Source organism: Ranitomeya variabilis, chromosome 3, assembly GCF_051348905.1.
Source record: "Ranitomeya variabilis isolate aRanVar5 chromosome 3, aRanVar5.hap1, whole genome shotgun sequence".
NCBI lineage: Eukaryota > Metazoa > Chordata > Amphibia > Anura > Dendrobatidae > Ranitomeya > Ranitomeya variabilis.
Window position 1 is genome coordinate 722,897,927 of NC_135234.1, and position 25,453 is coordinate 722,923,379.

At 42.7% G+C, this 25,453-nt stretch overlaps 1 protein-coding gene across 11 annotated transcripts in view; it reads left to right on the plus strand.

The window, feature by feature from the left end:
- PARP4 (poly(ADP-ribose) polymerase family member 4) overlaps positions 1 to 25,453 on the plus strand; it is a 318,181-nt gene that overhangs the window by 99,776 nt on the left and 192,952 nt on the right. For all 11 annotated transcript variants that reach the window (XM_077298347.1, XM_077298349.1, XM_077298352.1 and 8 more), the window contains 9 exons: positions 2,213 to 2,390; positions 3,482 to 3,546; positions 4,067 to 4,254; positions 5,829 to 5,928; positions 15,488 to 15,658; positions 17,989 to 18,069; positions 20,381 to 20,461; positions 21,922 to 22,017; positions 23,574 to 23,696. In XM_077298347.1, coding sequence (XP_077154462.1) covers positions 2,213 to 2,390; positions 3,482 to 3,546; positions 4,067 to 4,254; positions 5,829 to 5,928; positions 15,488 to 15,658; positions 17,989 to 18,069; positions 20,381 to 20,461; positions 21,922 to 22,017; positions 23,574 to 23,696 — 1,083 coding nt within the window. The remainder of the gene's footprint in view (positions 1 to 2,212; positions 2,391 to 3,481; positions 3,547 to 4,066; positions 4,255 to 5,828; positions 5,929 to 15,487; positions 15,659 to 17,988; positions 18,070 to 20,380; positions 20,462 to 21,921; positions 22,018 to 23,573; positions 23,697 to 25,453) is intronic.

The following is a 25,453-nucleotide window of genomic DNA, read 5'->3' on the forward strand; positions in this document are numbered from 1 at the left end:
CAAAGCATCGGCAACTCAGCACGCCCCAGCACAGGATAGGATGACAGAGCTGGCCATCAGAGTCCCAGACATTCTGAGCAGAGGACTCGTGACACAGTTATTTGCCTTGGCAGTAGGTTGTCAGTGGACTTTGTTAGGATTTAGGTGTGGAATCTGCACCAAATGGCATTGTCAATTTTTTGTGTTCTGTTGTTTGTTTAAATCTTGTTTGAAAACCCTGGAAATATGACAATTTTCACATTAGAGCTGACACAGTCAGGTCAACAGTAGCTCCCAGATTTTTTGCAGTTCACGGGTCAGCTCTGCTGTGTAGGGTCAGTAGAGGGCATGAAAACCAATCATGGCTGTATGGTGCCGCTTGAGGCTCAGATAAAGCAGGAAAGGAAAACCTCACTAAGGCTTCACTCACGCTAGCGTGTAAACAGGACGAGTGTAATGCGGAACAAAAAGGTATTGCTCAGACCAATGTTATTCAACGAGGCAGTGCTGATCTGTGAAAAAGACTTGGGTATACTAATAGATCACAGACTTCATTGAGTCAACAGTGTGAGGCAGCAGCAAAAAAGGCAAACACAGTTCTAGGATGTATTAAGAGAAGCATACAGTCTAGATCACGTGAAGTAATTATCTCCCTCTATTCCTCCTTGGTCAGGCCTCATCCGGAATACTATGTCCAGTTCTGGGCACCACATTTTAAAAAAGACATTGAAAAACTGGTGCAAGTTCAGAGTAGAGTACCAGGATGGTGAGAGAACTGAAAAGGAATGGCTAAAGGATCTGGGAATGTTTTAGCTTGCAAAAAAGAAGGTAAAGGGCTGTCACAGTGTAGAGGGATCATCCTAATTCTCATTTGCACATGGAAACATGAGAAGCAATGGAATGAAATTGAAAGGGAGAAGATATAGATTAGATATTAGAAAAAAATGTTGACACTGAGGGTGATCAATAAGTGGGACAGGCTGCCCGAGAGGTGGTGAGTTCTCCTTCAATGGAAGTCTTCAAACAGAGGCTGGACAGACATCTGTGTCATTGAAAAACTGGATCCAGTTCAGAGAAGAGCTGTGAGGATGGTGAGCAGACTGCAAAGTATGTCCTACAAGGAACAGTTAAGAGATCTGGGAATGTTTAGCTTGCAAAAAAGAAGGCTAAGAGGAGACTTAATAGCTGTCTACAAATATCTGAAGGGATGTCAGTGTAGAAGGATCATCCTTATTCTCATTTGCACATGGAAATACAAGAACCAATGGAATGAAACTGAAAGGGAGAAGATACAAGATTAGATATTAGAAAAAAAGTTATTGACAGTGAGGGTGATCAATGAGTGGAACAGGCTGCCATGAGAGGTGGTGAGTCCTCCTTCAATGGAATTCTTAAAACAGAGGCTGGACAGACATCTGTCTGAGATGATTTAATGAATTCTGCATTGAGCAGGGGATTGGACTGGAGGTCCCTTCCAACTCTTAACCGTCTGTGATTCTATGATGGCATAGCACTCAGCCCAGTGTTATGCTATGGTGCAGCTCATATCTGTGTTTAATTTCTCATGTCGAATCGGCAAGTGAGAACAATCAGCGAGTCTCAGCTCACTCGCACCCATAGAATTCTATGGGTGTGTGTGAAACCTCACAGGCCATGGAGATGGAGAAATTAATTTCTCAGTCTTCTTCGCACCTGTGCTGCGTTTCTCGCATGCATTAGGATCGGAGCACAGAGCACTGATACTCGGCTCACGCTCGCAGGGTCATTAGCATATTTCATACACTGGTCTGTTTCTAGCCTAGCAGAGTAGGGTCACCCATTCAAAATTCAGTCCTTCTCTCACTGCAGGCTTTCCCAGACAGCAGATCATGTTCCTCACCAAACTCCGTGTACATCACATTCGCTGGTTACTCACCAGCTCCAACACCTCTCAGGTTCCGGTAGACTGTCCAGCATTACACGGTCTTTTTACCACTATAACATCACAGACTGCTCAGCTCCCCAGCCGACCTGACACGTGAACGCCTGGCTCTCTAGACCTGCAATGCTAGAAATTAACCCACTCCTACCTGGCTCTTACACGCAGATTTAGACATTTCCTTGTGAATTGGCCGTCCTAATATAACAACAGATCAAATGTTTCAGGATCGATATTTGCTTCCTATCCATTTTTCATTTTTCATAAAGCGCTGTAAGTCTCGGCTTACACTGGTTACTCCATGCTTTCTTATAGGCCTGCATGCTGATCTTTCAACCTGACATTCCATACAATTCTGACGATGTATTTCTGACAATATGCCTCGACTGTTCCAACTCCATGGCGTCCTGTTTTCAGAGTGCTAAACAGGTGGCACTGCTCGCGCTTCGTTCTCTGAGCTGCAGATATGTGAACGTTGTCCTTTTTGGGTCAAGTAAGTCTATAGAAAAACACATTTTATCTTCTGTGCCATCTCTGACTCTTCCTAGATTCTCATCTGTCTTGTGTGAGTTTTACAGGGTCTCTGTCAGTGCAGAATGACTGTGCAAACCAAGTCCTGCCGCTCGGTTCATCACGGCGGGTTCAGTCATTTATATACACCTTCCCACCTGCTTGGTTTCCATCTATCCCCACCCTTCTCTGGCTCTAAGAAGCCAGAGCTGTCAATCAAAGAAGAGGGGGTGGAGGATGAGGGAAACCAAGCAGGTGGGAGGGTGAATATAAATAATTGTCCCCGCCGTGAAGCACCGAGCGGCCGGACGTATTTTGAACAGTCATTGTGCTGACCCCGTCCCTTTAATGTCTGATGTGACACTTCTGTTTCCTGTCAAATGTTTTATTTCCATTTTTATGATCCAGAAATGGAACTAACTACTGGACATATGAACAGAGCCTAAGACATTTCCAGTGTAAGTTATCGGAAGAAGCGATATTTATTATAGGGAATCTGTCAGCAGTTTTTTCCTACATAATCTGAGAGCAGCCTGATGTAGATGCAAAAAACCTAATTCCAGGGTTGCGTCACTTACTTTTGGTGTTGTATTAAAATAAATGTTTTATCAACAGGAGATTATCACTACAGGGCTAGATGTCTGGAGCCTCCTAGTCCAACCCCGTCCCCACCACTGACTAGCAGTTTTCTGCCTATGCACAATGTACACAGAAAGCTGTCAATCAGTGATGTGGGCGGGGTTATGCACAGTTCAGCATTTCGATCTCTGCTAGATCTGCAGCAAAGAGAACTGTGATTGTATCACAACTGCTGCACCCAGTAAGCTAAGTGACACATCGTTGGGATCAGGGTCTCTGTCCCTCCATCATTCTGCTGTCAGATTACATAGCAATTACCTGCTGACAGATTCCATTTACATGACCATTCAACAATTAGTCCGTAGACTTAACATAAACAGCATTTTGGTAACTATCATTCTATTCACTAAATGAGGCACAAAGGATTTTTTTTTACATGAAGCACCATAATGAATATTCACAGAGAAAATCTAAGTGTACATATTATTTTGGCAGGTTCTAAAGAGTTTTATGTGTTTCCAAAGCTAAACCTTGGAGAAGATATGGAGACATTTATAAAAGTAAGGAGCTACGTTGTTTTCTTCCCCGAACTTATAGAGGTATTCATATCTCTAAGATCCTATCCAGTATGATGTAGTCATTGTAGTAATAATATTAGCAAATACTTCCAATTAGAAATGTAGTACAGTTTTTCTGATTTGCTAGCTCTCTTTCATCATGTGCAGGCATTGCAGGACCTTAAATATCCATGGTTACGACCACTAGCAGCTAGCTAACTCACTATTTCAGTGGTCGTAACCATGGATACCTAAGGTCCTGCAAAACCTGTATATGAGGAAAGAGGCATAGCGAATCAGAAAAAATATACAACATATCTAACTGGAAGTATTTGCTAATGTTATTATTATCACACCTACTACATATTGGGATAGGATCTTGGAGATGGTAATACCCCTTTAACCTTGTTTTTTCTTTTAGTATATGTGCACATGTTGTATATTTTCATTGTTTTCAGATTTTACTTTGGTCCTTTGCATGTATTTTGCCTTGACTTACTATCAGGTTTTCATCTATTCATAGAAAGCAAAGCCCACCATGGGTAGCACTGAGTTCTGGAAGGTCCTGCAATGCTTGTGTTTACTCAAACCTAAAAAGGGACTTCAGAAGGTTTTCCTGATCAGTGATGGACATGTCCAAAATGAACACTTGGTCTTTCAGATTCTAAGCAAACATAAGAAGGATATTCAGCTGTTCACTGGGGGTGTAGGGTAAGCCGTAATACTTAATGATTTATAGCATAGCCTGTTGTTATATGTGACAATCAAATGCTTTTTGTTGCCCTTTCTGAAGATTAGTGGAAATCTGGCTATATGACTTAAGGGTTTATACCATAACAACTATGGATAGGTAAGAAATGTATGATTGCTGGGGGCTTGTAGACCCCCCACCCATCTGAGAATCAGAAGCCCCAAATCTCCTGTTTGACTGGAGAGTAGTGAGCATGTGTGGTGAGTACATGGAGCAGCGGCTGCACATGCTCACTACTGCTCCATTCCCACAGAGAGCTCTGAGACTCCCATTCTTGTGATCAATAGGTGACCCTTAATGACAAACATTCATCACCTTGTCCATCTTGTTTGTTAGATAGATAACCCCATTTGAAGACCTGGCAGATCTCCTGACATCTATTTTAGTACATGTTTGTACTCACCAACAGTTGTGGGATATCTATATAAGAATCGCTATAAGAAAAGATGCTAAAAAATTGTTATTTCAAAGGGGAACACACGTGATCACACCATGTGCACAATTATTAGACAAATGGTATTTCTGATTATTCATTTTATTACTGAACAGAGCTGTCGATCAATCCAAAAGGTTAATGATTAGTGATGAGCGAGTATACTCGTTGCTCGGGTTTTCCTTAGCACACTCGGGTGGTCTCCGAGTATTTGTGACTGCTCAGAGATTTGGTTTTCATTGCCTCAGCTGCATGATTTACGGCTGCTAGCCAGCTTGAGTACATGTGGGGGTTGCCTGGTTGCTAGGGAATCCCCACATGTATTCAAGCTGTCTATCAGCTGTAAATAATGCAGCTGAGGCAATGAAAACTAAATCTCCAAGCAGTTACAGATACTCGGAGACCACCCGAGCGTGCTAAGGAAAACCCAAGCAACGAGTATACTCGCTCATCACTATTAATAAATCTTAAGATTTAACAAAGTAAAATATAGTTTTGTAGGGTACTTAGCCCCTATAGTAATACTCCAAGCAGAAATATATTTCATTACTATAATTACTTTTGGAAAGTCGTTTTATTCCAGAGGAAAATTAAACTCTGGAATAGTCTACCTAAAGATCTAGTCCTAGTAAGAACCGTTGATGGTTTAAAAAAAGGCTTTGATGCTTTTTTAGAAGATAAATAAAATAATTTTTTAAATCTGTAATGTTCTTTTCTGATTGTTTAGTCCACTTTATCGACAGTTGGGATCAGGAGGGAAAGATTAGCCCTTTTGGTTTGGACTGGTTCAGTTGTTATGGTTGAACTTGATGAACGTTTGTCTTTTTTGGACTTTATTAACTTTGTGACTGAGGAGGCTTTGGTGCAACCTTGGCATGGCCAAGACCTTTTTACCACTTCAGGTTACATATTGAACAGTTCCCCTGACTTTGAGTGACAGCACTCGCTCGGCCAGAACAAGCGCTGCCTGAACCCTATAACCACAGCGCTGCTTGTGCACCCTGACTATGCAGTTGTTAATAAAAAATATGGACTACACTGTATAATTACATTGTGCACAAAACACAATCTAACCTAAGTGGATGTGTTACTTTACTGCAGGACAACAGCAAATAAGCACATGCTCCGGTGTTTTGCACAGTATGGATCTGGAACCTTTGAATATTTTGCTGACAAATCTAAGAGCAGATGGCAAGATCAGGTAAGATGTTATGTTGTTGTCATCCTCTTTGTTTAAAACCCATAAGCCCTCTTCCACTATGCTTCTCTGTGTGTGCCATTCAAAAAGCAGGAAAGCAGTCGGGCAATGCCATCGAGGATAGCACTTGCTGTTTCATAAAAACATTTTATATCTTGTATTCCAACACAATGCATTTTTAAGCCGATCTGGATCTTTCTTCATCTGATCGATTCCAAAACGCGTTGTATTTGGATACTTATTGGAATAGAATAAATATTTGTTTTTAGGAAAGGGCAATGGCTGTCTTTGATATTGGCAGCACCCTGCCTTTTTAATCGCACACATGATAAAGTTTGTGTATCTGTCACTTGTGTGTAACAGCCTGATACTGCGCTATTAAATTGGGTGAGAGAGTACAACGTTAGCATGGTCTAATCTTCATCTGTCAAAGGGTTTTACATCATGGAGCGCTTTTTCCAAATTTTATAATGCACTATACAGGGCTGCTACATATTAATATTGAGCATCTGAGTTATTTCAGTTAATTTTTTTCAAAGGTGCCCATACTTCTTCTAAAAAAGATACTGTTGCATAGTTTGGTCGCAGCAGAAACTTGTGAGAGTAGATTATATGGGGTAATTCAACTTTTATCTACACAGAATGTAGGTACATGCATCAGCTTCTTAATACAGCATAACAGGAAGTCAACTAGTATATGCATTACATTCAGCTAAGCATATAACAGTAACAACATCGCCATCTACTGTCAGAAAAGTGTAAACTCCTCCTGCACACAAATAAGTCTGTATCTGTTGCATATCTGCCAACAGATACTACATACTGAATTATGGCTCAAATGTCATTTGGGTGGTTGTCCTCTACATATTGGGTGCCACATGCTGGGTATCTAAGAGAAGCATGTGCTGTAGGGTAGTATGCAGTAGTTAGCACTGTAGCCTTGCAGCCCTGGGGTCTTGGGTTAAAATCCCACCAGGGACAACATCTCCAAGGAGTTTCCAGTGACTTATGAAACTATTCACCCCCACCTTGGCTTTTTATATATTTTGTTACATTACATCCTGTGTTTAATTATTTTTGCAATCTGATTTGTGTGAGATGCATCAGCACTAAATAGTCTAACTTGGTGAAGTGAGAAAAATAGGTATAAATTAAATTTATAGGATCAAATAACTAAAAATTGGCATGCGCATATGTATTCACCCCTTTTGTTATGAAGCCCCTAAAAATTTCAGGTGCAAGAAATTACCTTCATAAGTCACATGCTTAGTTAGAGGAAGCCCTCCTGTGTGCAGTCTAAGTGTCACATGTCGGTCAGTATATACATGTTACCTTTTCTGAAAGACAGAGGCTACAACACCGTTAGCCAAACACCATGAAGACCAAGGAGATCTCCAAACAAATCAGGGGAAAAGTTGTTGAGAAGGACAAGTTGGTGTTATGACCCCAATGGCAGAGGGTCTCAGAAATAGTTTCTAAGTCTGCAAACACAAAAACCAGCTCATAGGGCAGTGGTAACTGATCTGACCATATATCTAATTCTAGCACCACAAATAACAGCAGCCGGGGAACGTGCCTACGTTGATTCTAGACGTCTCGCGCCAGCCGGAGAACTAACTAACCCTAGAAGGGAAAAGAAAGACCTTTCTTGCCTCCAGAGAAAAGACCCCAAAAGTTGGATACAAGCCCCCAACAAATAATAACGGTGAGGTAAGAGGAAAAGACAAACGTAAGGATGAGCTAGGTATTTAGCAAAGAGAGGCCCACTAGCTAATAGCAGAATATAGTAAGATAACTTATATGGTCAGCAAAAACCCTATCAAAAATATCCACGCTGGATATTCAAGAACCCCCGAACCGTCTAACGGCCCGGGGGGAGAACACCAGCCCCCTAGAGCTTCCAGCAAGGTCAGGAATCACATTTAGTACAAGCTGGACAAAAATGAGAGCAAGCAAATAACCCAAAAAACAAAGAAGCAGAACTTAGCTTAATTTTGCACGAACCAGGACCAGCAGATAGGAGCAAACAAAAAGGATCTGATTACAACGATGCCAGGCACTGGACTAAGGATCCAGGAGGTTTATATAGCAACACCCCTGGACTAACGACCCAGGTGGGTGCAAACTGAAGAAAGAAAATCCCAGAGTCATATCACTAATAACCACCAGAGGGAGCCAAGAAGTCTAATTCACAACAGTACCCCCCCCTTAAGGAGGGGTCACCGAACCCTCACCAAGACCACCAGGGCGATCAGGATGAGCAGCGTGAAAGGCACGAACTAAATCGGCCGCATGCACATCAGAGGCAACCACCCAGGAATTATCCTCCTGACCATAGCCCTTCCACTTGACCAGATACTGAAGCCTCCGTCTGGAGAGACGAGAATCCAAGATCTTCTCCACCACGTACTCCAACTCGCCCCCAACCAACACCGGAGCAGGAGGCTCAACAGAAGGAACCACAGGTACAACGTACCGCCGCAACAAGGACCTATGGAACACGTTGTGAATGGCAAACGACACAGGAAGATCCAAGCGAAAGGACACAGGATTAAGGATTTCCAATATCTTGTAAGGACCGATGAAGCGAGGCTTAAATTTAGGAGAGGAGACCTTCATAGGAACAAATCGAGAAGACAGCCATACCAAATCCCCAACACGAAGTCGGGGACCCACACCGCGGCGGCGGTTGGCAAAACGCTGAGCCTTCTCCTGTGACAACTTTAAGTTGTCCACCACATGATTCCAGATCTGCTGCAACCTATCCACCACAGAATCTACCCCAGGACAGTCAGAAGGCTCCACATGTCCCGAGGAAAAACGAGGATGGAAACCAGAGTTGCAGAAAAATGGCGAAACCAAAGTAGCGGAACTAGCCCGGTTATTAAGGGCAAACTCAGCCAACGGCAAGAAGGTCACCCAATCATCCTGATCTGCCGAAACAAAACACCTCAAATAAGCCTCCAGAGTCTGATTAGTTCGCTCCGTTTGTCCATTAGTCTGAGGATGAAAGGCAGACGAAAACGACAACTCAATGCCCATCCTAGCACAAAAGGATCGCCAGAACCTGGAAACAAACTGGGATCCTCTGTCAGACACAATATTCTCAGGAATGCCGTGTAAACGAACCACATTCTGAAAGAACACAGGAACCAGATCGGAAGAGGAGGGCAGCTTAGGCAAAGGCACCAAATGGACCATTTTGGAAAAGCGATCACATACCACCCAGATGACAGACATGCCCTGAGACACCGGGAGATCAGAAATGAAATCCATGGAAATGTGTGTCCAAGGCCTCTTCGGGACAGGCAAGGGCAAGAGCAACCCGCTGGCACGATAACAGCAAGGCTTAGCTCGAGCACAAGTCCCACAGGACTGCACAAATGACCGCACATCCCGTGACAAGGAAGGCCACCAAAAGGACCTAGCCACCAGATCTCTGGTGCCAAAAATTCCCGGATGACCTGCCAACACCGAGGAATGAACCTCGGAAATGACTCTGCTGGTCCACCTATCAGGAACAAACAGTCTGTCAGGTGGACAAGAGTCAGGTCTACCAGCCTGAAATCTCTGCAACACGCGTCTCAAATCAGGAGAAATGGCTGACAAGATAACTCCCTCTTTAAGAATACCAACTGGTTCTGCGACTCCAGGAGAGTCAGGCACAAAGCTCCTTGAAAGAGCATCAGCCTTCACATTCTTTGAACCTGGTAAATACGAGACCACAAAGTCAAAACGGGAGAAAAACAATGACCAGCGGGCCTGTCTAGGATTCAGGCGTTTAGCAGACTCGAGATACATCAGATTTTTGTGATCAGTCAAGACCACCACACGATGCTTAGCACCCTCGAGCCAATGACGCCACTCCTCAAATGCCCACTTCATGGCCAGCAACTCCCGATTGCCGACATCATAATTCCGCTCAGCAGGCGAAAACTTCCTGGAGAAGAAAGCACATGGTCTCATTACCGAGCAACCAGGGCCTTTCTGTGACAAAACGGCCCCTGCCCCAATCTCAGAAGCATCCACTTCGACCTGAAAGGGAAGTGAGACATCAGGCTGGCACAAAACAGGCGCCGAAGTAAACCGGCGCTTCAACTCTTGGAACGCCTCCACGGCTGCAGGAGCCCAGTTAGCAACATCAGAACCTTTCTTGGTCATATCCGTCAAAGGTTTAACAACGCTAGAAAAATTAGCGATAAAACGACGGTAGAAGTTAGCAAAACCCAAGAACTTCTGAAGACTCTTAACTGACGTGGGTTGAGTCCAATCATGAATAGCTCGGACCTTGACTGGGTCCATCTCCACAGCAGAAGGGGAAAAAATAAACCCCAAAAAGGGAACCTTCTGTACTCCAAAGAGACACTTTGAGCCCTTAACAAACAAAGCATTCTCACGCAAAACCTGAAACACCATCCTGACCTGCTCCACATGTGAGTCCCAATCTTCAGAGAAAACCAGAATATCATCCAGATAAACAATCATAAATTTATCCAGATACTTCCGGAAAATATCATGCATAAAGGACTGAAACACTGAGGGCGCATTAGAGAGCCCAAAAGGCATCACCAAGTACTCAAAATGACCTTCGGGCGTATTAAATGCAGTCTTCCATTCATCTTCTTGCTTAATGCGCACAAGGTTGTACGCACCACGAAGATCTATCTTGGTGAACCACTTGGCACCTTTAATCCGGGCAAACAAGTCCGACAACAGAGGCAAAGGATACTGAAATTTAACAGTGATTTTATTCAGAAGCCGATAGTCAATACAAGGTCTCAAAGATCCGTCCTTCTTGGCCACAAAAAAGAATCCCGCACCAAGAGGGGAAGAGGATGGACGGATATGCCCCTTCTCCAGAGACTCCTTGATATACGAACGCATTGCGGCATGCTCAGGTACAGACAGATTAAATAATCTTCCCTTAGGAAATTTACTACCTGGAATCAAATCTATGGCGCAGTCACAGTCCCTATGAGGAGGCAGAGCACTGGATCTGGACTCGCTGAATACATCCTGATAATCAGACAAATACTCAGGAACTTCCGAAGGAGTAGAGGAAGCAATAGACACCGGCGGGGAATCAGCATGAATTCCCTGACAGCCCCAACTTGACACAGACATTGCCTTCCAATCCAAGACTGGATTGTGGGTCTGTAACCATGGCAGACCCAAAACAACCAAATCATGCATTTTATGCAGAACAAGAAAACGAATCACCTCCCGATGTTCAGGAGTCATGCACATGGTTACCTGCGTCCAAAACTGCGGTTTATTTTCCGCCAATGGCGTAGCATCAATACCTCTAAGAGGAATAGGATTTACCAACGGTTCAAGAACAAAACCACAGCGCTTGGCAAATGACAGATCCATAAGACTCAGGGCAGCACCTGAATCCACAAACGCCATAACAGGGTAAGAAGACAATGAGCAAATTAAAGTCACAGACAAAATAAATTTAGGTTGCAAATTACCAATGGCGACAGGACTGACAACCCTTGTTAGGCGTTTAGAGCATGCTGATATAACATGTGTAGAATCACCACAGTAAAAACATAACCCATTCTGACGTCTATGATTTTTCCGCTCATTTCTAGTCTGAATTCTATCACATTGCATTAAATCAGATGTTTGTTCAGACAACACCACCAGAGGATTAGCGGTTTTGCGCTCCCGCAAACGCCGGTCAATTTGAATAGCCAGCGCCATAGAATCATTCAGACTTGTAGGAATGGGGAAACCCACCATCACATTCTTAATGGCTTCAGAAAGGCCATTTCTGAAATTTGCGGCCAGAGCACACTCATTCCACTGAGTAAGCACGGACCATTTCTGAAATTTTTGGCAATACACTTCAGCTTCATCCTGACCCTGAGAGATAGCCAGCAAAGCTTTTTCTGCCTGAACTTCAAGATTGGGTTCCTCGTAAAGCAATCCGAGCGCCAGAAAAAACGCATCAATATTTGCCAATGCCGGATCTCCTGGCGCTAGCGAAAAAGCCCAATCCTGAGGGTCGCCCCGTAAAAAAGAGATAACAATTTTCACTTGCTGAGCTGGATCTCCAGATGAACGGGGTCTCAGAGAAAGAAACAATTTACAATTGTTCCTGAAATTCCTAAACCTAAATCGGTCTCCAGAAAACAGTTCAGGAATAGGTATTTTAGGTTCAGACATAGGACTACTGGTAACAAAATCTTGTATGCCCTGCACACGAGCAGCAAGCTGGTCTACACTTGTAATCAAGGTCTGGACATTCATGTCTGTAGCAAGCACAAGCCACTCAAAGGTAAAGGGGAGGAAGAGAGGGAAAAAAAACAAAAAAAAAAACAAAACTCAGAATTTCCTTTCTTATTATCCCACTACTGCAATGCAATAAACATTCAATGTTGGCCTGGCATACTGTTATGACCCCAATGGCAGAGGGTCTCAGAAATAGTTTCTAAGTCTGCAAACACAAAAACCAGCTCATAGGGCAGTGGTAACTGATCTGACCATATATCTAATCCTAGCACCACAAATAGCAGCCGGGGAACGTGCCTACGTTGATTCTAGACGTCTCGCGCCAGCCGGAGAACTAACTAACCCTAGAAGGGAAAAGAAAGACCTTTCTTGCCTCCAGAGAAAAGACCCCAAAAGTTGGATACAAGCCCCCAACAAATAATAACGGTGAGGTAAGAGGAAAAGACAAACGTAAGGATGAGCTAGGTATTTAGCAAAGAGAGGCCCACTAGCTAATAGCAGAATATAGTAAGATAACTTATATGGTCAGCAAAAACCCTATCAAAAATATCCACGCTGGATATTCAAGAACCCCCGAACCGTCTAACGGCCCGGGGGGAGAACACCAGCGCCCTAGAGCTTCCAGCAAGGTCAGGAATCACATTTAGTACAAGCTGGACAAAAATGAGAGCAAGCAAATAACCCAAAAAACAAAGAAGCAGAACTTAGCTTAATTTTGCACGAACCAGGACCAGCAGATAGGAGCAAACAAAAAGGATCTGATTACAACGATGCCAGGCACTGGACTAAGGATCCAGGAGGTTTATATAGCAACACCCCTGGACTAACGACCCAGGTGGGTGCAAACTGAGGAAAGAAAATCCCAGAGTCATATCACTAATAACCACCAGAGGGAGCCAAGAAGTCTAATTCACAACAGGTTGGGTTATAAAAAAATAATAAAAAAAAAAAATATTCCAATCTCTGATGATTCCCCGGAGTATCATCAAATTCATTATTATCAAATGTAAAGAACATGATACCACAACAAACTTGCTAAGAGTGGGCCGCCCATCAAAACTCTCAGCACGGGCAAAAAGAATATTAATCAGAAAGGCAGCACAAAGACCAAAGGTAACCCTGAAGGAGCTGCTGAATTCCTGGAGTATCTGTTCATATGACCAGAATAAGCCGTTCACTCCATAGATGTGGCCTTTATGGAAGAGTGGGCAGAAAAAAAGCCTTTACTTACAGACAAAAATTGCAAGGCTCGTTTTGAGTTTGCCAAAAGACATGTGTGAGAGTCCCCAAGTGTATGGAGGAAGGTGGTGTGGTCAGTTGAGACCAAAAGTTAACCTTTTGCCTTTTGGCCTCAAAGTAAATGCTATTTCTGGCCCCAAACCAACACACCTCATCACAGCAAGAACACCATCCCCACAGTGAAACATAGTGGTGGCAGCTTCATGCTGTGAGAATGTTTTTCGGTGACAGGGAAAATAGTCCAAGTCAAGGAAAGATGAATGGTGCAAAATACAGGGATATTCTTGAGCAAAACCTGTTTCAGTCTGTCAGTTATTTGAGACTTGAACAGAGGTTCACCTTCTAACAGCACAGTGACTCAAAGCATACTGCTAAAACAACACTCGAATGGTTTAAGGGGAAATGTGTAAATGTTTTGGAGTGGCCCAGTCAAAGCCTAGACCTTAATCCAATTTAGAATCTGTGGTCAAACTTAAAGATTGCTGTTCACCAGAGGAAGCATCTACCTTAAAGGAGTTGGATCAGTTTTGCCTTGAGGAATGGGCAAAAATCCCAGTGGTAAGATGTGGAAAGTTCACAGAGACTCATCCAAAGTGACTTGTACCTGTAATTGCCACAAAAGTAGGCTCTACAAAGGGGGTGAATAGTTATGCACACTGAAGTTTTCAGTTATTTAGTCCCATTTGTTGTTTGCTTCACTATAAAAATAAATCTTCACAGTTGTAAACATGTTCTCTACATGAACTGAACCATGTATATGTTCTCCCCGTGTTTACGTGGATTTCCTCTGGGTTCTCCGGTTTTCTCCCACACTCCAAAGACATACTAACAGGGAGTTTTGATTGTGAGCCCCAATGAGAACAGTGATGATGTCTGAAAAGTGAGGCCCAATATACAGTAAATAAAATAAAATATTTGATAGCTGCCATTTGGCCAACAGTTATCTCTCCCGACTTTATGTGGTGGGTAAAGTAAGACACTGTTAGTGGCTTTTCTTCTCTAGTCAGAGTTAAAGTGAGGGAATTGGAAGGTCACTATAATGGTTGGTCTACAGGAGGGACTGGCAGCTAGACTGACTGACAGATGGCCCACGGTGCACTCATTTTGCATATTACTGTAAACATCAATTTGAAGCAGATATTGAAACTACAGGTTTTCCTCAGGCATAGCTGCCCTTCATGGAGACGTGCTTAAGTTGTTACGCACGTGGTTGTGGAACCACTGTGCCGCGGTCCGGAGAGAGCTTGCAGGGGCATAACTAAGTGGACACCTGGTTCTTCACTAGAGCCCCTGATGGTGTGGTTAGACTTGAACCCAGGGAAACAGGACCGCCAGGTACTGGATTAACAGAAGGGATACGGCTGGTAGACAGATGTAGATACAGTCATAGGCAGAACAGGTACAGGAACACCGTACGATCACAGGTATGGAATCACAGATGCTGGTTCAGACAGATCAGGAACCGGACTAGGCACAGGCAGGACAGGTTCAGGTGTAGGTACAGCAGGACAGGCAGGTGCAGACTGAGCAGACAGGGTCAGGTAAACGGGACAGAGAGGATCAGATTCAGAGCGCACAGGTACAGCAACCTTGCAATTAGGTAGCAGGAATTATACTGATTACTGAAGTTACTAAGGCACCTCCCCTTTGGGAAAGGTGCCTTAAATACCTAGTGGCTCACAGCCATTGGTTGTGGACATTTTCAGAAGCGCACACGCAGCCCCTTTAAAAAGCAGGGAGCACACGCGCCCTAAGCACTCTCCCAGGAGACCTTCCTGCAGTGCTCAAGCCCTGGAAGGAGACACGGCGTCCCTGCAGGGGAGAAAGAGGACATGTGCAGGGGCGCCGGGGCGTTAATTCATTTTTCCCCGGCAGACAGCATAATGCTTTCAGAATTGAGAGCTAAAGTCTAGTTGACTGCAGTTGGCAATTCCTTTACTTTTTCCTTTTATTAGTTTTATATAAGTGCCCCTTCAATGTTCTCTTACATCAGATCCAACATTGTAATAAGAAAAGAGAATTTTGTGATTGTCCATTTTCAGCATTATAACAATAAGTTTCTGCTTTACATTTTCTCTTGCAGATGGAGAAACAAAGTAATCGGCTGAACTCCTCAGCATGTACAGCTGTTTCAGTGAAATGGAGGCAGTTTAATGAGAACCCTTCTGAGCTCCTGCAAGCTCCTGCAAACATACAAGCCATATTCTCTAATGATAGTCTTTTTGTGTATGGCTTTGTGCCTTATTGCACTCAGGTGTGTATTTTATGGTGCAGGGGTGGCACGGTGAGGGCGACTATGCATGCGGCAGCAACGTCCAACATGGTCAGGTTTTACCGCAAGTCACTGCATTTTTAGGAAGTTAAGCATATCATAGTAAAGCCATGTGCACACTGAGACTTTTTGTTGAGTTCTTAGAGCAAAAACTGAACACAAACTCAACATTTTGAGGAGCTTTGAGATTTGGAGAGTTTCCACTTAGTTTCTGCTTCAAAAACTCTTTAAAAAACTGTGTGCACATAGCGAAGGACCGTGTGCAGTTTTCTTCATGCAGTTCTCGATGATGCAACACAATACTCACCATTAATGAAAAGATGAAACTTGCTCCCTTAGTACCTTGACCATTTCCAAAACCATTAGAAGAAAACGAATCCGCACGCTCTCCGGTCTCAATATGTGCATCACGGTCGAGAGACACACTTAAGATCCAATAAAGAAAGAAAACCAGAGCACCCAAGCGTCATCCAAGATGTTTTATCATGCAACGTTTCAGCCACAAAGGTCTTTATCAAGCTTGACATAGACCTTTGTGGTAAAATATTGCATGTCTGACAAATAAAAAAAACCCTGGATGAAGCTAGAGGGTTCCGATTTTTCTTTTTTTATTGCATCTCCAAAACCAATCATGGTTGTAAACTTTATACAATTCTGGGCCCAAATCTTGTGGCATCAGTGAAGCCCTGAATGTTTTATTCACAGTAGAAAAATGTACATCCTTGGGCCACCTAAGTGTGTACATGGTGAGTTCTCCCTCAATGGAAATCTTCAAACAGAGGCTGGACAGACATCTGTCTGAGATGGTTTAGTAAGTCCTACATTGAGCAGGGAGGTGGACACCATGACCCTGGAGGTCCCTTCCATCTCCTAACAGTCTATGATTCTATGTATAGATTAAAAATAAAAATGGGTCAGTACTCCAAGTAATTTTGGTGTTACGTGAAGGACCTCCTTGTCAATAGAGAAAATATAAAGATCCAATGCACATACTAGGAATGTCATCGTCACCCAAGTGAGGAGTCCCTTCCACTTTCTGTGTGGTTCTATCCAAAATTTGAACATAAAGTTTTTACATTATGGACATTTTTGAAGTTTTGTGTGTAGAACGATGGAAATGTAGGTCGGCATACATTCAGGAGATACATGGCCAATTGTGGCCACAGTCAGGATGGCTTCTGAGGCATCCATCCGTGATAGGGACCAATTGCAAAAAATATACGGTATACCACGTTGGTAAAAGAGCGCAGTCTGATGCACTTTCCAAAAGGTATGCCGACACATACCGGTCCAAACACGCGTTTTGCCTACATCTACTGGATAGGGGATTATGGAAATCTGAATAGGAACCTGACATGAGATTCATACATTGGACACTGGCTGCGGTATTGCAGCCGTATAAGTTTCGCTCGTAAATACTGCGGTGCGGTGTTTCAGAGAACCCACACTTTGAAAAGCCGTCTGGGTATTATATGTTTCGGATGACGAGTCCAAGGCAGATCCTTGGCGGCTTCTTCTGCACCACTCTCAGGATTAGGATTTAAAGAAATATCTGTTAAAGGAATTTTCCACTTTGAAAACACCAGTTGCGAAAATGATCTCATTCTTGTAAAACAAAAAACGCTGTTAGTCCTCGCCCTCCCTACCTCTCCTGGGTCCAGCCCTGGCTCTCCACAGTGGCTCTGGGCTCTGTGTATTGGCTGTAGCCTGTGATGTTACCTATAGAGAGCACATCACCGCTGCAGCCAGTCACTGAACTCAAGGCTCTACTGACGTAGACAGCACGAGCTGTAGAGCTTCCTGATGGCCTGCACTGATGATTTGCACTGTAGTCGTGATGTCACTGCTTCAGCCCAACCAAAGAGATCTGTGCAATGCCAGAGAGCCAGCACTGGACCTGGGTAGGGTGAGTACTACCTGTGTTTGCTTTTTTTTTTCTTTTTAAGTCGTTTGATGCAGGACCCTTTTACATTTTCTATGCTGCACTATCTGAGGGTGCTTCAGCCCAACCAAAGAGATCTGTGCAATGCCAGAGAGCCAGCACTGGACCTGGGTAGGGTGAGTACTACCTGTGTTTGCTTTTTTTTTCTTTTTAAGTCGTTGGTGCAGGACCCTTTTACATTTTCTATGCTGCACTATCTGAGGGTATCGTAGGTTAAGACTTTCTACCGGGACCTAAAGAAAAACCTGCAAGTCCTACGTCTCCTGCTCGTGGAATGACTGTCAGCTTTTCCAGTGTCACCTTGCTTCATTGTTTTCCATGGATTAAAAGTGTAAAATATCCAAATAAATTTTCTTTTTTCAAACTGCAGGCAACACTAAAGGCATTAGTTGATAATGAGGAGCTTGAGAACATGGTGTCCACCACTGAGCTGCAGAAGACGACTGGAACAGTATGTTACTCCCTATTTTTTCATTTATTGACATTATGTCCTGAATAAAGTTTTTTTTTGCCCTAGAATATAAGCTGTGACACTGTAAGGATTTTATTGTGTTCTCTATGGGAGAGTCCCTGGAAGACTCTTCTGGAGGTGGCTTATCAAGGAGAACAAAGGATCGATGGTCCAAAATCGCACCTGCCGGATCCTTATATCCCCTGACAACATCTGTTGGGTTGAGCGTTGGGAGGACTCCATACATATTAGACTCTTGGCCCAACATGCCGATATTGGCAGGGTCAAGTTATGAAGAAGACTTGGTTCTAGCTCCTTTAAAAATAATCCTTTATTGGTATACATTAAAATAGTTTCCATATTACATGGGGGAAAAGGCAACGCGTTTCGAATCAGCAGGTGCCATCGACGTTGGCTTATGTGTATGGAGACCTTAAGTCCATCAAGTGTGACCTGTGCTCTCAGTTAAGATGTGAGTCAGGGTGAGGCACATTTTGTCACTGTTGTGTAATCTGTTCTTTGTAGAAAATATTTCTTTGATGTACATTATTTTAAAGCCTATAAAGTTGAACCCCTTCAAGGGCATTTTTTTCTACTTTTTCATTAAATGCATTTATATTATGGTTAGAATGATGTTTACATTAAGTAAAAATGTTGCACCGTTTGTCTTCTATAGCCTCTGTGTTGCACTGCCTTTTGCTGGCTGTAGAATGAGTTAATTAAGGAACCATCAGTGAGCTCCTTTCGATGTGGAGTTTGTAACTTTGTTATGTCTTTCAATGAGCTCCTAGCAGCTGATTAATGATCACATGAAAGTTCAGCTCTCCTTTGATGTGATCATACCTCAGTGGAGAGGACCTCAGTAAGCGACCGATTAGGCTGCCGTCACACTAGCAGTATTTGGTCAGTATTATACATCAGTATTTGTAAGCCAAAACCAAGACTGGAACAAATAGAGGAAAAGTATAATAGAAACATATGCACCACTTCTGCATTTATCACCCACTCCTGGCCTAAGAGTTACAAATACAACCAGCTCAGACAATAATTCTTTGTTAAAGGGAATCTGTCAGCCAGTTTTTAGACCCCAAACTAATGTCATCCATGTGAAGTCCCTGTAAAATTGATGAAGTCCATACCTTTTGATTTAGAAGTCCTTTTCTCCAATTTCTAAAAATCCATTGGCAAATTTTCATGCAAAAGAGATGCAGGCGCAGGGCGCCCATTCTGCACTTCCAGCTCTCTGGCCGCTCTCCTTCTCTCCCCGCCTGCTGCCGGCCGCCTGCCAGTGACTGATGGGTCACTCTTCTCTGTGCTCTGCTCCCTCGTATGAGATCTCACACATTATTCCCAGGGGCGGCGGCACATGTAGCCCTCCTCTCGAATGTCATGAGGACCATACTCCGTATGATCCCGGGAATGACGACGTTTGTGCAAGATCTCGGGCGGAGGAGCGGATGACAGAGCAGAGTGACCCATCAATCACTGAATGGAGGCCGGCGGCAGGCGGGGAAAGAGGGAGAGCGGCCGGAGAGCTGTAAGTGCAGACCAGCCGCCCCCTGCACTTGCAGTTTATTTGCTTGAAAGTTTGGAGATCGATTTCTAGAAAATGGAGGCAATGACTTATAATACAAAGGTACAGACTTTATCAAGATTACAGGAACTTTACTTAGAGAAATTTAGGGTCTACAAACCTGCTGACAGGTTCCCTTTAATCTCATTCCGTAGCCGGCAATCAGTTAAGGAATTAAAAGCCGAACATTTTTAATGAAACCCAATTCCAAATATTTTTATTTTTGTTAACCTTGTTTTATTGAACAATAGTAAAAGCACAGAATTGTTACAGTTGCCAAACAAAAAAAAAATGAAGGTGAGGAAGGACATTATTAGCACAGTTTTGCAATCTGTTGGTTCATTTATGTTCTGAAATGCGTGTAGTATGTGTAAAATGGAACATAACAAATGTGTAAATGAAACATCAATATTAAAGGGAATGTCAGCAGGTTTTTGCTATCCCATCTGAGAGCAGCATGATATAGAGGCAGAGAGCCTGATTCCAGTGATGTGTCACTTTCTGAGCTGCTTGCTGTCTTTTTGAGAAAAACCCCTACATTATGCTGCTCTCAGATTAGGTGGTAAAAACCTGGCGACAGATTCCTTGTAATAGAAGACACAGGTCTCACGTCTGCGGATTACTGATTGTGCGGTTGTAAAATGTATTATTAATTCAAAATACATGCATTTAATAACAGAAAAATTCAATTTCCTTTACATATTTTAGCTAACATTACTTTGATCTCCTTGTGTCCAGATGCTGCACACCCTTACAGCTCGCGCTCTAGTAAAAGACTACGAAGATGGAATTCTGCAGGAAAAGGAAAATGAGAATGAGGTCAGTGCAATAACTTACAATGACAGGCGACATCGGAATCATTGTGTGACGTCTACACCTGCAGCGCCTAAGAATTCCCCATAAAAGGGGAAAGACTTTTTTTTTTCTTTTGCAGTGATTACACCGAACACCTAGACATTAGCGGTAAATATTGGAAGCTTTTCCCAACATATACTTTCATCAAAACAGGCTCAAAACATTCCAAATTTTTTTTGAAGTTTAGTGTAGCGAATCCACTCCAAAATCCTCCTCAAAACACTTGAAAAACACCAGAAAAACTCTTCCTATTGATTTTAGCAGAAATCTACTTCACTTTAAGCTTTTTTTTCCTACAGTTTGGGAAAAAAGTAAAATTTGCAATTTGCTCCAAATTAGAAACTTACAAAAAAAAAAAAAAGGAAAAAATCTTCTTCCAAAACTGTTCAAAACCACTTTAGGAAAAACTTTGCGAAGAAAGAAGCGTTTCCTAAAGTGGTTTCCACTTGAAAAAAAATAACTTAAAAAATCTTAGTTTTTGATCATTTAAAAAAAGGGTTTGACAAAGCCTTACTTTCTGTTCTATTTCGAGACTTGTTCAGTCTATTAATCCTTTAGCAGATCCTTGTTGGTCCCAGAACATAAAGCTTTTTTTCAGAAATTCATTTTTTGAATAGTTGGAAAATATTTGAAAAATTGCATTTATTATCTATGCAACACGTACCTTTGTCTCCCCTGTATACAATGAACACTGTTGATCGCACATGTAATCCTGTATAAATACAGTTGGGACATCCGGGGAAGGTTGGGGTGGATCACATAAAGCCCATTAGAGATGAGGATTCATATAGACCCACATGTAGTCACATAGAACAAATGTATCTCCACTTTTATTTGCCCTGTACCAAGGGCATCATTCGATCAAATAAAATTATTTTTTAAACAGATATTTATTTTACTCACTTATATAGCGCCATCATATTCCACCGTGCTTTACACACATCATCATCACTGTTCCCAATGGGGCTCACAATCTACATTCCCTATCAGTATGGTCTTTGGAGTGTGGGAGGAAACTGGAAGAACCCGGAGGAAACCCAGCAAACATGGGGAGAACATACAAACTCCTTGCAGATGTTGTCCTTGGTGGGATTTGAACCCAGGACTCCAGTGCTGCAAAGCAACAATGCTAACCACTGAGCCACCATACAGTGCTAACCCCTGATCCCCTGTACATTGTCAGGATTAGGTAGGGTTGGCCTTCTGAGTCTTATCAGGTCAGAATGGTCGGACAAAATGAAGGTCTTTTGGTAATGACAGACCAAGACTTTACCAAATTTACAAAGAAGGTGTTTCAGAGGAAGATGGTGACGTGGACAGCGGGACACAAGATCACACGTTGCTCTCTTATCATAATTTACCCATATTAGTTCTTCAAATCGAAATATTATTTATTTTTTGTTTTTTTTTTCCACCTGTTGCAGATGAAGAAACAAGAGATGAAGTCGTCCATCATTCAGCTCAGTATAGAATATTCAATAGTGACTCAATTCACAAGTTTTGTGGCTGTGGAAAAAAGGGTGAGTATGTAACCTAGAAAAAATGTAAGTTCTTGTACGGGGGGGGTTCCCAAGTTTATGAAAAGACACGGTGCAAAATCCATTATTACAGGGGTTGTCTAGGAATAGAAAAACATGGCTTTCTTATTTAAAAAACAGCGCCACCCCTTGACCATGGCTTGTACGTGATATAGTGCAGCTCAATTCACATGAATGGGGTTGAGGTGCAATGCCAGACTTAACCCATGGTCAGGGGTGGCGCTGTTTCCATGTTTTTCTAATCCTGCGTTCAGGTTTTGTTTTTTTTTATGGTCTGAGCTTAATTTTCACCTAGAAATCGATCTTTTTAAAAAAAAAAGACAGGTGGGAAAAAGCTGAAGTTTTCCATATTCTCGCCCGTTTTTTTAATGGTTCCCTGAAGACTTGAATTGCGAATTGTGATCTCCACAGTTTAGTTTCAACAGTACAGATCCCCCATGTTGCTGTGCGCTGTCCGTTTACAAAAAAAAAAATGAAAAGGCAGAAAACTGATAAGAAAACTTGTGTGAATTGGTCCATGCACACATCAAGCCCTGCGCTACATGTATTGTATGTGTTTTAGACACTTTGACTTGCTCAATAAGGGGCCTGATCCAGCTGAAAATCAATCTGGCAGAAATTACTGGCAATAAGTAAGTCAACATCAGCAAAAGAAAGAGTAGTAAACTTAGATTAGTCAAACTGAGCGACTTCAAAGGTTTGTCCAATCTTGAGACTCATTGACTGCAGACTTGAAAATCCTCACAGTGTGCTCACTGCAAGCTGTCAGAATTTTCCGGTACCAGGAACAGGCAGGCGCGTGATCACAAGTTTCTCGATTTGTGTTCATGTGGTCACATGCCGACTAGACGCATGCAGCCTCACTCAATATAAGTGAATTGAGCAAGGCTGGACATGTCTAGTCGGAATGTGGCCGGAAGTATACAAATCACATACAGGTGGTCACATGACTGCCCTCTCCCGACACCAGAGAATCCTCACAGCGCACACCATGCATGCTGTAAGAATTCACAAGTCTGCAGAGCAAACATAGGACAAGGCCAGCACTCCTATAGAATTATTTTAAAGGGGTTGTCTGTGCTTGGGACAAAAGTCTGTAGACTACCGAATCATGATAGAGTGACAGTGTGCACACTGTGATAGTTTCTCAGTATTTCCAGTACGAGCATGTGTTCACGTGACCACATGTATGCAATTTTCTTGTGATGACGTGCAAGATTGCCTTGCGCAGGCGTGTACTACAGAGGACAGAGAATGAACTTCAAGCCAATATTGCGGCCACCATGCATCCAGTGGGAAAGGAAAGGGTGAATCAAACACCCGAAAACACCACCCATCGGACCGAAAACCGGTCCCGCCAAATTCAGGTGACAGGTTCCCTTTAATGTGCAGCTGTACATATTTCATGGCCAATATATACATACACATAAGAACTGCAGTAGCCACACCATTGAGAAACAGTATTCTACGTCATTTGTAGATTTTTGAAATTGTGATACTATGACTTGAAAAATAAAGGTTTCTCCTTTATATTTTAGAGTGCAGAAGAAGACATAGATATTGAACCAAATGTTCTCGAAATTATATCTGCAGAGGATGTGGATATTCTGCCGTATATGGACTGGTCATCTACAGCTTATAAAGAAGAAGATGCAGTGAGTGTACGTCAAAAGAACCTTCATCACTATTTAAATACAGCACCAGAACCACCATCAGTATATGAATACAGTACCAGAACCAACATCAGTACATTAATACAGCACCATAACTACCATCAGTACATAATTCCATAAATAGTACATGAAGACTGCACCGAAATCAATAATATGTAGAGAGAAACAGATAGGCCTTATAAATGGGAGTCACCACCCATTCTGATACAAAACATGGCTTTATTAAACATGGAAATAAGAGACAGAACACACTAAAAACATTTAAAACCAAAGAGGGATACAAGATACCCCCATAATTGCAAACAAGCCCAGAATAAGGCAAAAAAGCCGCACCTCCCCAATTAGAGTGTAATACACATGCCCAATGATTGTGGCTTCAATAAAAAATAAATATATGAATGCCGTGAATGCCGCAATAATACACAAGTGGCAATAATATACGCGGTACAGAACCAGTCAAACAGTTGGTGAAGATAATGCACAACCGGCTGATAAGATAATGCACAATCGGCTGGTAAAGAGGTGAGTATACTAACCAGTTTTAATATCCACCACGTATACAACCGACCACCTAGACGCACAAGAGCCCCAAATGAAGACTCAAGACTGGCAAATCCTATGGGTGCCACTGTGAGGCAGAATCAGGCAGAGTCAGCTAGCATGAATAGGGCATGAGTACCCCAAAGGGAATGGAGGTGCGGACAGCAGGCACCCAACGCGTGTCGCCACACACTGGTGGCTTCGTCAGGGGTGATGCCTGCATGTCCTGCCTCCCTTAAATACCAAATAATCGGTCACTTACCGAAAAGCAGCTGTGAGGCTGCTGGGAGCGCCGCATGGAGTGAGTAATGGCGTCTGCACTTGCCGGGCCCGGCGTGTGGGCACTGCGCATGCGCCGGCTGTACAGAGCGGAAATGTGTAATCCGCTCTCAGTTGCCAAGGCGACATGCGGACTGCGGTATGTGCGCTTGCGCTGGTTACAGCAAGAATAACATAAGTGCAGAGTGCACAATACTTGGCGTTATAACACAATAACACAGCCTAAAGACCCAGTGGTGCACAATAATAGATACAAATTGAGTAATAAATAATAACATGAGAATGAAAAGAATATAGACCCGAAAAAACCATAGAAAATGAAGAAATGAATCAAACGAAAAATAAATTAAAAATAAATATAAACAGGGAATAAGAAGAGTATAAAGGAAATGAATAACAAAATAATGAAAAATAAACTAAATAATGAAGACAACTAAAAGCATATACAGAATATGTTAACAAACACACACATGCAATGCTAGCATAATTACCAGATGGTAGTAAAACCCGCTAAAGTACCTATTATAAGGAGAGAAACAGCAAAACAGGGAAACACTCACAATGGGGTGTACTGTACAAAAAATTAATTAAACAAAAGACATATACACTAGTTTCTCCAGCCAAGCAAAAAGGCCGTAAGACAATAAAGCAAGTCATTGTTTGTAAAAACCAGTGAATAGTAAGTCTTCATTGATACCCCCGGGAATGACACAGTCCAGGTCGAAGATCCACTTCGATTCCCGCTTTAGAAGTTCCAGTGTAACATCTCCTCCTCTGATGTTCATATGCACTGCCTCCAGTCCAAGCACCTTAGTGCCAGCCCAAAGTGAATTATGCTCGGCCAGGAAGTGCGCAGCCACAGAGGTGAGGGTTTTTCCTTTAGACTTGTCCTTTGTTGCCGTTGTTATAGTAGAAAAATGTTGCTG